The 12,512-nt window shown below is 38.2% G+C and overlaps 1 protein-coding gene across 1 annotated transcript; it reads left to right on the top strand.

The window, feature by feature from the left end:
• The first annotated feature begins 11,924 nt into the window (after positions 1–11,924).
• On the top strand, positions 11,925–12,182 carry LOC110321086 (small proline-rich protein 2D-like). Its single transcript, XM_021197195.1, has one exon. It carries the CDS (start codon positions 11,925–11,927, stop codon positions 12,180–12,182), a length of 258 nt encoding a protein of 85 aa, XP_021052854.1.
• The last annotated feature ends 330 nt before the right edge of the window (positions 12,183–12,512 follow it).

Genomic DNA, 12,512 nt, shown 5'->3' on the forward strand with positions numbered 1-12,512 from the left:
CCCCCCGCCCCTGTTCCCCTACCCACCCACTCCCACTTCTTGGCCCTGGCCTAACCCCTGTGCTGGGTCATATTCTTAATGGCTGAGTTCCTTTATTTTTTTAATGGATCCCCAACTAATTCTGTTGTGTTTAGGTTTTGATCTATTTGAATCATAAAAAGGACTACTTAGTGTTGATGTGCTTAATAGAAGCATTATTTCATTCTGTCTAACTACAATGTCTCCTTTATCACATGATGACTTAGAAAGAGTATCTGACATTCACATATGCACGTGACACTTGGGACTTACTCTTCCTATATTCTCCTAACTCCCCCATGTATTTTATTGCCCCCGTCTCCTTTCTTTGACATAATAATTACACATTTATATAAATTATATTTTTGTACTTCTATAATTGAAACCACTATGCCAGTCTTTTAGAATGTCTATATTTTTCTTAACATGATGATATACACTTTCATTCATTTTCATAAAAACATGATGTCATTGTTAATTTTTACTGATTATTATTTCAGTTCATCTATATGCTATATTTTCTTAATCCATTCATTTACTGATAAGCAGCTAGGTTGATTATTTATCTTGAGTATTAGGAGTAGTAATGAGAGATAGATGAATATGCATGCATCTCTATTTTATACTCTATAAGGATTTTTTAAAATATATGAACCCACGTGCTGCTGCTGAATCATATAATAGTTTTGCTTTAGTGTTATTTCTTTGGATGAGTCCACATTGATATCCATATTTTGTGAATTAATCTAATCTCTCACAATCTTAGAAGTTGTTTTCCTCTTTCTGCACTCCTCTGCCAGACCCTGTTGTTATGTTGGTGGTACTCATTCTCACCTGAGTATAATGGTTCTCTGGTACATTTTGGGTTTTGTTACTTAAATGACTGGAAATGTAAAGCATTTTCTTGTTATTGTTATTTGTAGAAATTTCTAATTATACCCTAAACTTGTCTTTGGTTATAATTGAACTAATTCATTCCATTTGATTGGCACAATCTTCAATACTTAATTCATACTATGTAAGTGATTGTTTTAAAAACTGCTGGTTTCCACTACCTATTTCCACTACCCTCACCACCATCTCATTTCCATCTGCAAGGTCACTATCAATACTACCAATTCTATGACCATTATCACAAATTGTACAAGCTATCACACTGCCCACCTCTGCCTACCTTCACTATTATTGTGATCCTCATTACTGTCACCCTCAGTAAGAACACCATATCCATCACTAGTTATATGCAAATTGTCTCCAGAACCAACAACATCACTTCCCCTGCCACCTTTGATGACATCATGACTATGCTACATTTGTTCCATTAAGGAAGTGACTTCCATATAATTACCAAAGCCAATCGAGTTCAAAATCATGCTATATTTCAGTCTTCCCTTTATTTTCTTATGTTCATTTTATACTTAATATTGCAGATGATTGCTGGGTGGAATTGAGAGATCATATGTAATATTTTGACACTACTTATAACACAAGTGGCACAGAAAGTTATCAATGTGTCCCAAGTTTTCTGTCTCTTTTCCATTTCTGCTATCAGCTTCCTTTCACAGTCCATAAAATTTAAGAAGCATCTGCTCTTCATGCATCAATTCTGCAGTTACTTTAAAAGTTTATCTGATTAAACATGCAGACAAATTTGTGATTGCCCTGTAACTTAGATTTGCTAATTAAGGAAGGTGTGAAGTGTTTCTTTTTAATTACTGAACACACTGGTCAGTTATGGTTATGGCAAATTACAAGTACATCCTCATTATAGACTGAAATGAGTACATTGTTATTGTCTTCAGACATACAAAGAGAGGGCATTGGATCCCATTACAGATGATTGAGAGCCACTATGTGGTTGCCAGGAATTGAACCCCGGAACTATGGAAGAGCAGCCTATGTTCTTAAATTCTGAGCTATCTCTCCAGTCCTTGAATTTTGGATCATATAAAATATTACTTAGTTTTGGTTTTCTTGTGAGTCATATTCTTTCATTCTCCCTAACTACAATGTCTTCTTTAGCCCATGATAACTTAGGAAGACTATTTGATACTCAGATATATATGTGCCACTTGAAACATATTTTCTCCCTACAACCCCATGTATTTTGCTCTCCCTTGTCTCCTTTTTCTGAACTTGATGTGTATTTGGAGCATAGATTTTCAGGATTGAGAGTTCATCTTGGTAGATTTTACCATTGATGAGTATGATTGCCCTCCTTGTATTTTTTTTTTGAAAACTTTGGGTTGGAAGTCAATTTTACTCAATATTAGAATGACTACTCCAGCTTGTTTCTTCAGAACATTTGCTTGGAAAATTGTTTTCCAGCATTTTACTCTGAGGTATTGTCTGTCTTTGTCGCTGAGGTGGGTTTCCTGTAAGCAGTAAAATGTTGGGTCCTGTTTGTGTAGCCAGTCTATTAGTCTATGTCTTTTTACTGGGGAATTGAGTCCATTGATGTTAAGAGAAATTAAAGAAAAGTAATTGTTGCTTCCTGTTATTTTTGTTGTTACAGCTGGGATTCTGTTCTTGTGGCTGTCTTCTTTTAGGTTTGTTGAAGGGTTACTTTCTTGCTTTTTCTAGGGTGTAGTTTCCATCTTTGTGTTGGTGTTTTCCCTTTATTATCCTTTGAAGTGCTGGATTCGTGGAAAGATATTGTGTGAATTTTGTTTGGTCATGGAATACTTTGGTTTCTCCATCTATTGTAATTGAGAGTTTTGTTGGGTATAATAGCCTGGGCTGACATTTGTGTTCTCGTAGTTTCTGTATAACATCTGTCCAGGATCTTCTGGCTTTCATAGTCTCTGGTGAGAAGTCTGGATTAATTCTAATAGGCCTACCTTTATATGTTACTTGACCTTTTTCCCTTACTACTTTTAATATTCTGTCTTTATTTAGTGCATTTGTTGTTCTGATTATTATGTGTTGAGAGGAATTTCTTTTCTGGTCCAGTCTATTTGGAGTTCTGTAGGCTTCTTGTATGTTCATCGGTGTCTTTTCTTTAGGTTTGGTAAGTTTTCTTCTCTAATTTTGTTAAAGATATTTGCTGACCCTTTAAATTGAAAATCTTCATTCTCATCTACTCCTATTATCCATAGGTTTGGTCTTCTCATTGTGTCCCGGATTTCCTAGATGTTTTGAGTTAGGATCTTTTTGCATTTTCTTTGACTGTTGTGTCCATGTTCTCTATGGAATCTTCTGCACCTGAGATTCTCTCTTCCATCTCTTGTATTCTGTTGCTGATGCTCATATCTATGGTTCCTGATTTCTTTCCTATGGTTTCTATCTCCAGAGTTTTCTCCCTTTGGGTTTTCTTCATTGTTTCTACTTCCAGTTTTAGATCTTGGATGGTTTTGTTCAATTCCATCACCTGTTTGGTTGTGTTTTCCTGTAGTTCTTTAAGGGATTTTTATGTTTCCTCTTTAACTCTTCTACCTGTTTAGCATTGTTTTCCTGTAATTCCTTGAGGGATTTCTGTGCTTCCTCTTTAAGGGCTTCTACCTGTTTAGCAGTGTTCTCCTGTGTTATTAATGCCCTTCTTAAAATCTTCTACCACCATCATGAGAAATTATTTTAAATCTGAGAATTACTTTTCAGGTGTGTTGGGGTATCCAGGAGTAGCTGTGGTGGGTGTACTGGGTTCTGATGATGCCCAGTGTTCTTGGTTTCTGTTAGTAAGTTTCTTACGTTTGCCTTTCACCATCTGGTAATCTCTGGTGTTAATGTTCTAGCTGTCTCTGGCTGGAGCTTGATCCTCCTGTGATTCTNTTAGCNTCTGTCAGCACTCTTGGGAGTCCAACTCTCACCTGAGTCCCAGTGGTCAGAGCACTGTCTGCAGGCAAGCTCTCCTCTTACAGGGCAGGTGTCCAGCAGTCTGGAGCTCTGATCCACCTCCTGAGTCTTGTGGTCAGAGTCCTCCCTGTAGGCCAACTCTCCTCTGGCAAGGAAGGTGCCCAGGTGTCTGGGTCTCAGCTCTGCCTCCTGGCTGAGGATGAAGGCCTGAAGGGACCCTGCCCAAGAAGCTCTGCTGCTTCTGTTGCCCACATGCTCTCCAGTGATCATGAGGTCCCCAGTGTGCTAGGGGTCCTGTGCCTTGGAGAGTCCTCTGGTGCCCTTGGAGCCCTTGGCTGGATTCATGTGGAAGATGGTGGGGTTGGCCCAGACCTGAACTGATCCTAGCCTCTGGTCTTGTGGTGCTTCTTTACCCCTGTTCCTGCTGGCACAAGACCCTCCTAGATTGCTTGGAGCTGATGTTGCAGTTCCACTCACCCATGATCCCGAGGTAATCCGGTGGTCCTGTGGCATGGAGAGTCCTCTGGGATTCTTGGCAGCCCCCCGCTAGGTTGAGGTGGAAGATTTGGGGGCTGGCCCTGACCAGAACAGATTCCTGGTTCACGTTTTTATAATGACAGACCATGTTGAAGATTTTCTTACTATTAGCTTTGGAAATTCCTAATTTTACCCAATATTTCTCTTTGGTAATAATTGAACTAACTCATGCCATTTGATTAGTACAATCTGAGGGACCTAATTAGTTCTAAGTAAGTGATAGTTTTAGAAGTTGCTGGTTCATATAGTTTCCACTACCCTTAGTACATCCCTCTTCCATCAGAAACATCACCATCATCATCAGAGCCATTAAAAGTATCACACTAACCACCACTGCCTACTTCCAATATAATTGCTGCCCTTACTACTACAGCTTCACTAAGAGCACCATACTCATGGTCATTAACATTTCCATGTTCAACATCACAAGCACCACAACAACATAAAAAACCCAAGTAAAATATGGTTAAATATAGCAATGTGGAGGATAGTGGTTCCAGCCAAGGAGTGTGAAGCCTGTAGAGAATCCCCTATTTCTTGTTATTAATTCTTGCATATGTTAATGTAGAATCTTGATTATATTTCACATTTTTTCTTAATGGCATATATTAGACCATAGTTAAATATGAAATTGTATGGAAAAATAAAAAACTTTAAAACTTCATATTCATGCCTGTCATTTGATTCATAAAAATACTTATAAAATCAGGATAAAAGTATCTATGTTGAATCTAGTGTCATTTCTCCTAAAAGACTATAGCTAAGAAAATCAAATATTTAGATCAATGATAGATGGCATCAACAAAGGACCCGTGTGTTTGTATTCATTTGTAGGTACATGTGTTTTCTATATCTTAAGTGAAGGTTTATATTTGGAGAAAATATGCTGTGTGTCTTTGTTCATCTGTGACAGCTTTTTATGGAGCTCATGGGGAAGGAACTCAATTTCAGTTTTGCAGCTTGGAAAGAGATTCAGGCTTCTCTGACTCTGGTGCCAGTGCTGCAAGAATTAGCAGCTCCTATTTTTAAAACTGTAAAAGTATATTTTATTTGCCAGAAGTAATTGTCATCTTCGAGGCTTACTTCTGAATAAGCTCACTCTCTTTAGTTCTTTCTGAGTGCTGGATAGCTGGTACAACTCAGATATTGTGGATTAAATTCCTCTCCAAGCTGTCTGATACAATCTGGCTTCTCTCGGCTTCTCACTGAATTGCTCTGCTTGGCCTCAAACTAATTCTGGCAATTTGTTTTAATATGGCTACTTATTCTCTGGCTTGACCTACCTCTGTTGACCTGCACTGAACTTCATGAACCCATGAACAAACTCAACTCCATGGTACTGTTCTCACTGTATTGACACTCACCTAACTGAACAGAACTGACTCAATATACTACCTCTTCTCTGTCTCCCTCTGCATTGCTATTTCTTGACTCTTATAAGAGTTGGTCATATCCTATCTCTGACAAGTTCTGTCAAATCTTTATCTTGCTCATCATTTTGTCTGCCTCTCAGTAATAAATCACTTTCAAACATGCCTGCTTTCTTCTATATTGTATGCAATTAAATGTATGTATTAAGGGAATGTCAGTATTCCAGCCAGATCACATAGACCTAGAAAGTATTTAGATGCCATATTGTTGGATTAAAATTTATCTACAAAAATGTCAATGCTATTAACATATATTTCAACATATGTATATAAAATACATATATGATCTACTGCATCTGACATACTAGAGTAAACATGATACTTTGGAGACATGCTTATGTCCTTTAATATGATACCTCCTTTCAAATATCATCTTTATTAATTATTTGAGAATTTCATACAGTGCAGTTCTATGTTATTTACTCAGGTGCTTCCAACTAATTGGCCTTACTCACCCACTGTGACTTTCTTTCTCTTGCCATCTAATTTTGTGTTCTTTTCTATTTGCTTTTTCATGTTCCCATCAATACCAGTTTGTGTACTCCAAATATGATAGACATTGGGGCCTATACTGGTGTGTGGTCAGCATACCAGGGATCACATCGTTGAAGAAAACTGTCACTCCTCCCAGACGCTATAAACTGCCAGAAGTTCCTCAGCTAGTGATGAGATTCCATGCTTCCTTTCTCTCCCATGCTGAGTTTTGTCTTGAGCTTTCATATGACTTGTACATGCATACTATCTCAATAGTTTTGAGTTCAATGTTTAATGATCTAGTTGTATAAAGAACACGGTTTCTACTTCTGTAGAACTACACTGGCTCTTACAAAATTACTATGACCTCTTCTGTGAGTATAATGCTTGCATTCACAAGTCACATCCTATGCAACATGGATCAGTTGAGGGTCTTTGTACAAATAATCTTCTGCAAGTAGAAGCTTCTCTGATGCAGAATGACAGCTGTACTGATATTCATATAGCAATATGTCACTAAGGAACGCTGTGTTGATTTGTCCACTGTGAGAATTATCAAGTTGATTGGATTATCACCCCTTTACCAGTCAGTGCCAGGTGTGTGATTTGTCTCATGGCTAAGGACATTAAATATAAATGCTCACATCCATTTCTTCTATATTCATCATTCATACCATCATGTCAAACCAGTCATTATAGCTCTGGGTGACATTTATAATCTTTTCTCACCTTCAGTAGTCTACACAGCATTTTCTAGCACTATGAGGGCTAGGCAGAAGATTTCCATGTAATTACCTCCTAGATATCTCCACGTTCTCTGACTTTATATAATATATAATGTATAATATATAATGTTTATAGTAATAGCATATTACCATGAATTTCTAGAGGGTAGACGTTATTACAGGCAACAGTCTGTAAGACTGTAAGGTAAGTTTATGGGATTCCACAGCTAACTAAAAGCTGGTAAGCTATTATTGGTACTGAGGTTTGAATTTCCTCTTATGTAGTATATACTTGTTGGTGGACACCATGCAGGAAAGATACAGTGGGCAAGTGAGCCCCTGAACACAGCCCACTGTCCTACTCAGATGTAATTGGTGAGCTCTGGTGTGGCATGACCTCAGAACCCTAGAGAATTTACCCCAAGATTGCTTCTTGCTACTGATGTGCTTTCTCATGTTTGTAATCACCATACTCATAATTTATTTGGCTTGGTGTGAGTGGAAACCAGTAGATCCTCACTGCCTGTAACTTGCTGTGATTACTTCTTGGGCAAGTTTCTTGCAGATCAACATGAAAACCGAAGTTCTTGAGATAATGAAGTCAAGATGAAATAGATTTTATGGAATTTCTGACTTAATTTAAGTAGTTAAATAATTTGGGGAAGTTAGTGTAATTAACAGAAAATATAAAGTTAGAAAATTGGACAATTGATATAAAGTTTTAAGTTAGAATAAAGAATATAGTGTGCCCCTTCTTGGTAGAATGACAAAAGCTGCTTGAGTTACAGAAAAGAAGCATGTAATTGAAGAGGCAAGAAGAATAGGCTTGGGACAAGTTAATGATCAAAGAAGGCATATACTCTAGGTTGGGCCTGACTTCCTTGATCTTGTGATCTAGGGATGAAGTAGCAGATTTTCAGTGTACACCAGGAAATAATGATAATAAATGGCAAATGATTCTATTATGACTATAAGAAGAGAAAACAGATGATTTGGCAGACTAGCCAATCAGAACTTCAAGAGTAGGATTAAGATAGATGATCTGTTCCTTAGTAAGGAACAGGTTGTTGTCAAACAAGCAAGGGAGAAACTTATTGCTCTAGATTTGACCTGCTTAAACTTTGTTAATCGATGACTAAAAAATTACTGCTTTGAGGTTACAATGAGCTGTTGGAAATAAAGACAGATGAGAATTGTTTAGGTAGATATAAGTTTCATATAAGAAATATATAATATTTTGTTGTAATTTCCTTTTGTGTAATGATTTTAAATTGTTTTGAAGAATATATTTTTGTGGTGATTATCTTTGCAAGATGATTAACATGTGACTAGGAGGTAATTTTCTTCCTAATGCAAAAGACTTTGTCTTAAGGGATATAAAAAGGGGGTTAAGAAACAAAATGTTGAAGCTTGTCTTTGCTTCAACCATTCTGTCTCTGTCTGTCTCTGTCTCTGTCTCTGTCTCTCTGTCTCTCTCTGTCTCTCTCTATCTCTGTCTCTCTGTCTCTCTGTCTCTGTCTCTGTCTCTGTCTCTCTCTCTGTCTCTCTCTCTGTCTCTCTCTCTCTGACTCTGTCTCTCTGTCTCTCTCTGTCTCTCTCTATCTCTGTCTCTCTGTCTCTCTCTGTCTCTCTCTCTGTCTCTGTCTCTCTGTCTCTCTCTGTCTCTCTCTTTCTGTCTCTCTCTGTCTCTGTCTCTCTGTCTCTCTGTCTCTCTCTGTCTCTCTCTGTCTCTCTCTGTCTCTCTCTGTCTCTCTCTGTCTCTCTCTCTGTCTCTCCCCCCCTCTCATTTTCTACTTTCTCTTCTCTAACTTCTGGGTGCCAGAGGCAGCAGCTTCTGTCTGAAGCTGTCATCACTGACTCCCATCAGCTGCTTACCTTGGTTTACTGTTTGATGTCAAAGCTGGTCTTTGTCAATTTGTGGTATTATGTTTCTTACCCTCCTACTCCAGTTGTAAGATATCTTCATTAAAGCATTTTATATATGTACATATTTTAGTAAGCATTTTTAGTAGTAGATATTCATATGGCTTTAAAAAAAAAAGACCTTTGATGTTAATCATCCCTCTCCATAGTCCCTGATGTACCCAGATCTATTATCTCTTACCAAAATGTAAATTTTCCTTATACATTGTTTCCCTTTAATACTTTATACCCTTCAGATTGGGCTATATTCACACTATGACCCTCAGGTGTTGCAGACTCTGTGTTTTATTGCACTAAAACTTACTAAGTATCTTTGCAGTTTGCAATAGCAGAAGCTAGACATTTTCCTAGGCTGATCCTTGATGTGTTGTATGCAAATACAGAGAGTAGTAACTCTCCTCCTAACCTGGCCTCATGCTATGTGTACAGACTTTATGAGCCATGTCCTGCTGGTGCATTTGTCAACATCTGCCCTCAGGTTTTGAACTGTGATGACTGTTTCCCTTTAGGGACATGGACAGTGGCATTATCGGCTGAATCCTTCCTTACTGTCAAAAGCTTTGACAGTCATAGGACACTGACGTGCTTCACTGAGGTTGACTCAGTGCCAATCTGCTTCACAGAGCAAAGCTGGGAGTGGTTAAAGACTTTGTTTCATCTTCCTCATTTGATTCTTTTCTTCCAGACATAAATCAATTTTTTCCCTTTTCCTGAACATTTTTGTTGTCTCTCTCAGCTTGTTCTATATCCTTGAGTTGTTCTGGCCTTTGTTTTATACCTTATTCAACTTCCTGGGACATCCCAAGTAATATCTGAAGTTACTGTCATCACTGAGATCCCTCAGTGTTTTAGAACCTAAACTCCAGACTGCCTGTTTTGCAGATAAGCACCATTTTCTCTAAGCACCATTACTCTGTCCTTTAGAACAAAGACATTTTCACACTGAAAATGTGAAGAAAAAGAAATATTACCAAGTTTTAAAAAAAAAAAAAAAACAAGATGGTAATATGGAAGGGAAAATCAGGAAGTTCTGAGGAAGGGGAGGGTGGTTCATGAGGACTTCTGATATTCCATAAACAAGATGTTAATTCTGTATGGGCACAATTTGTGGGAGAAATCTCATGTGTGTGTTTCAGATTCTGATATTTTAGCATGATAGTCTACCAACAGGAGCAGTGCAAGCATCCTTGGCACACGCCTGAGTGTATATGTCCTAAGTGCCCAGAGTCTTGTTTTACCCAAAAGTGTTAAGAAGTCAATCAAAAATTACAAAACCACCAATTGTAATTCATTATGTCATTTTCTAAGCATCATTGCATCATTAATAAACCTTTGAAATCTGAAGTGGTATATGTAGCTACATAGCAGATTAAAATGTAAGATTAATGCTCTTTCTCTCTCTCAGTGTGAATATATGAATATATGTGCCTGTGCATGCAAGTGTGTGTGTGTGCACGCATGCATGCCAACCTGTGCACATGTGATGTTAACTGTTGTATTTAAAAAAATTAATTGTACTGTCTGATGTAAGTTCCCAGATAAACTTTAGTTGCTCTGTACCACTGGAAATCTCCAGTTCTTCACATAAGTGAGCTGTGAGTTATTGAGCATCTTCATGCTACCCACCTAAACAAGAAAATGCTCAGAGCAGGTCCAATTTTAGTTCCTCTCCTGTTATGATAAGCAGTCTTGTGATCATCTTTAGAGACTAGTCAAAATACACTCCCCAAAAATGTTTTTTGATATGGTAGTACCAAAGAGGGTCAAAATAAGACCCAAGGCAAGCAGCCTCCCCTCTAAAAGGTGTATATTATTTTCTATGCTTCACAGAAAAGAATCAAACCTAGGCAGGATACATGAACTCTCTCTGGGAAAAGACTTATCATAAGTGATATTGAAATCACAACTATGACCCCCATTAATTTCCTTCTGTGTGCTAATAGATGATTATACCTAAAAAACAGGAGTGTAAATGGGTTAATGCATCACAGATTGGCAATGAATTGAAATAGAACAAAGAGGACACAAATTATAATTGATAAAAAATATTGTCCTTAAGGAAGAAAGAGATCTTAGACAACCAATGTGACCTTACTGAAACTGAATACTGAGTCACAGTACTTAACAATGATAATATCCAGGAACAGAATATCTTTAATTTTGTGGAAGCCCAGTCACAACAGTCATGCATGGATTTGCATTTTGATTGGGGAATTTTAGGACCTACCCACTATCAGTCAGTTCTGCTCCCATTTGGCTTGACAGCCAGTTAGTTATATAAAGAGATCCTTGGCTGATTGACTGCAGACTCCTGGTACACAAGTCCTGGAATACTTTGGAGAATCTGGTGAGTGTCATTTCCTGTATTTGTATGTCTTCATGGTCTTCCTATGTGTTGCAGTCAGTTTTGAGGGATTAAGTGTCCTGAGTTCAGTTTTGATCATAGGATGAATGGTATCTATCTAGCAGGCAGAAAATTAGTAATGAGTACAATAGTGATTTGTGATGAGTGGCTTTTCCTTTTACTTGGTAGGTGGGGTGGTTGAACAGAGATTATTTCTCTTTCCTATGCATACTTTGGTGATCTTTGAAAGACCATATACCTTAGAAGGTAGTAGAAACCATGATTTTCCTGAAATATCCTTTACTGTCCAACCCCAGATGACCTGGCAGGATTATACAAGTAATGAAGCATACAGGAACTTGAACTGGTTTTCTGATTTCTCAGGGCACCAGAACTCAAGACCGCCTGTCTTGGAGGTATTTCCTTGTGAAAACAGCATTACTTATTTCATTGCGGGAAATGTTTCTCTTGAAAACAAAAGACAAGTAACAAATGTGGATGTCTCAAGACGAGTACATCAGATTACTTACAGAATAGGGAAAAGTCAGGAAACACTAAAAGAGTGATGTTGATGCCCAAAAGAGAAATGAAGCTGATGTTCAATATCTGTCAATCTTTTATGTATTTATCATCTTTGAACACTCTCATGTAATGTCTTTTAGATCCTGAGACTTCAGCACAATGTCTTACCAAGAACAGCAGTGCAAGCAGCCCTGCCAGCCTCCTCCTGTGTGCCCACCACCAAAGTGCCCTGAGCCTTGTCCTCCTCCAAAGTGCCCTGAGCCTTGTCCTCCTCCAAAGTGTCCTGAGCCTTGTCTTCCCCCAGTGTGCCCTGAGCCTTGTCCTGAGCCATGTCCCCTTCCCTCATACCAGCAGAAATGCCCTCCTGTGCAACTTCCTCCACCCTGCCAACAGAAGTGCCCACCCAAGAGCAAGTGAAGGCTTCAGCAGTCTTCAGGACATGAGAAAGAGAAGGGAATATATTTCATGTACTTCCATAGCAACACCTTCCCTTCCCTCCAAAGTCTGACATGGATGCAGAAGAATTTCCTCTACCCTTCACCTACCTCCGTATCTCAGTGATGATCTCTAATAAGTAATGAATTTGGCTGAGACTATAATCCTGCTGCTGTAAAGGGGCTGTGGAGAATGGTTCTTATTCCATTGTTCAGTATGATGCTTTTTCAAATCTGTCACTTGAGCAGGGTAGTTGTCACTGTTGTTTTATTTCCCAAATAAAGTATTATGTTTTGATGGTGTTCTTGTTTC

This window comes from Mus pahari, chromosome 4 (genome assembly GCF_900095145.1).
Source record: "Mus pahari chromosome 4, PAHARI_EIJ_v1.1, whole genome shotgun sequence".
NCBI classification, from domain to species: domain Eukaryota; kingdom Metazoa; phylum Chordata; class Mammalia; order Rodentia; family Muridae; genus Mus; species Mus pahari.

Excerpts from the sequence above, each read along its gene's own strand:
- LOC110321086 (XM_021197195.1), top strand. The coding sequence starts at position 11,925 with ATGTCTTACCAAGAACAGCAGTGCAAGCAGCCCTGCCAGCCTCCTCCT.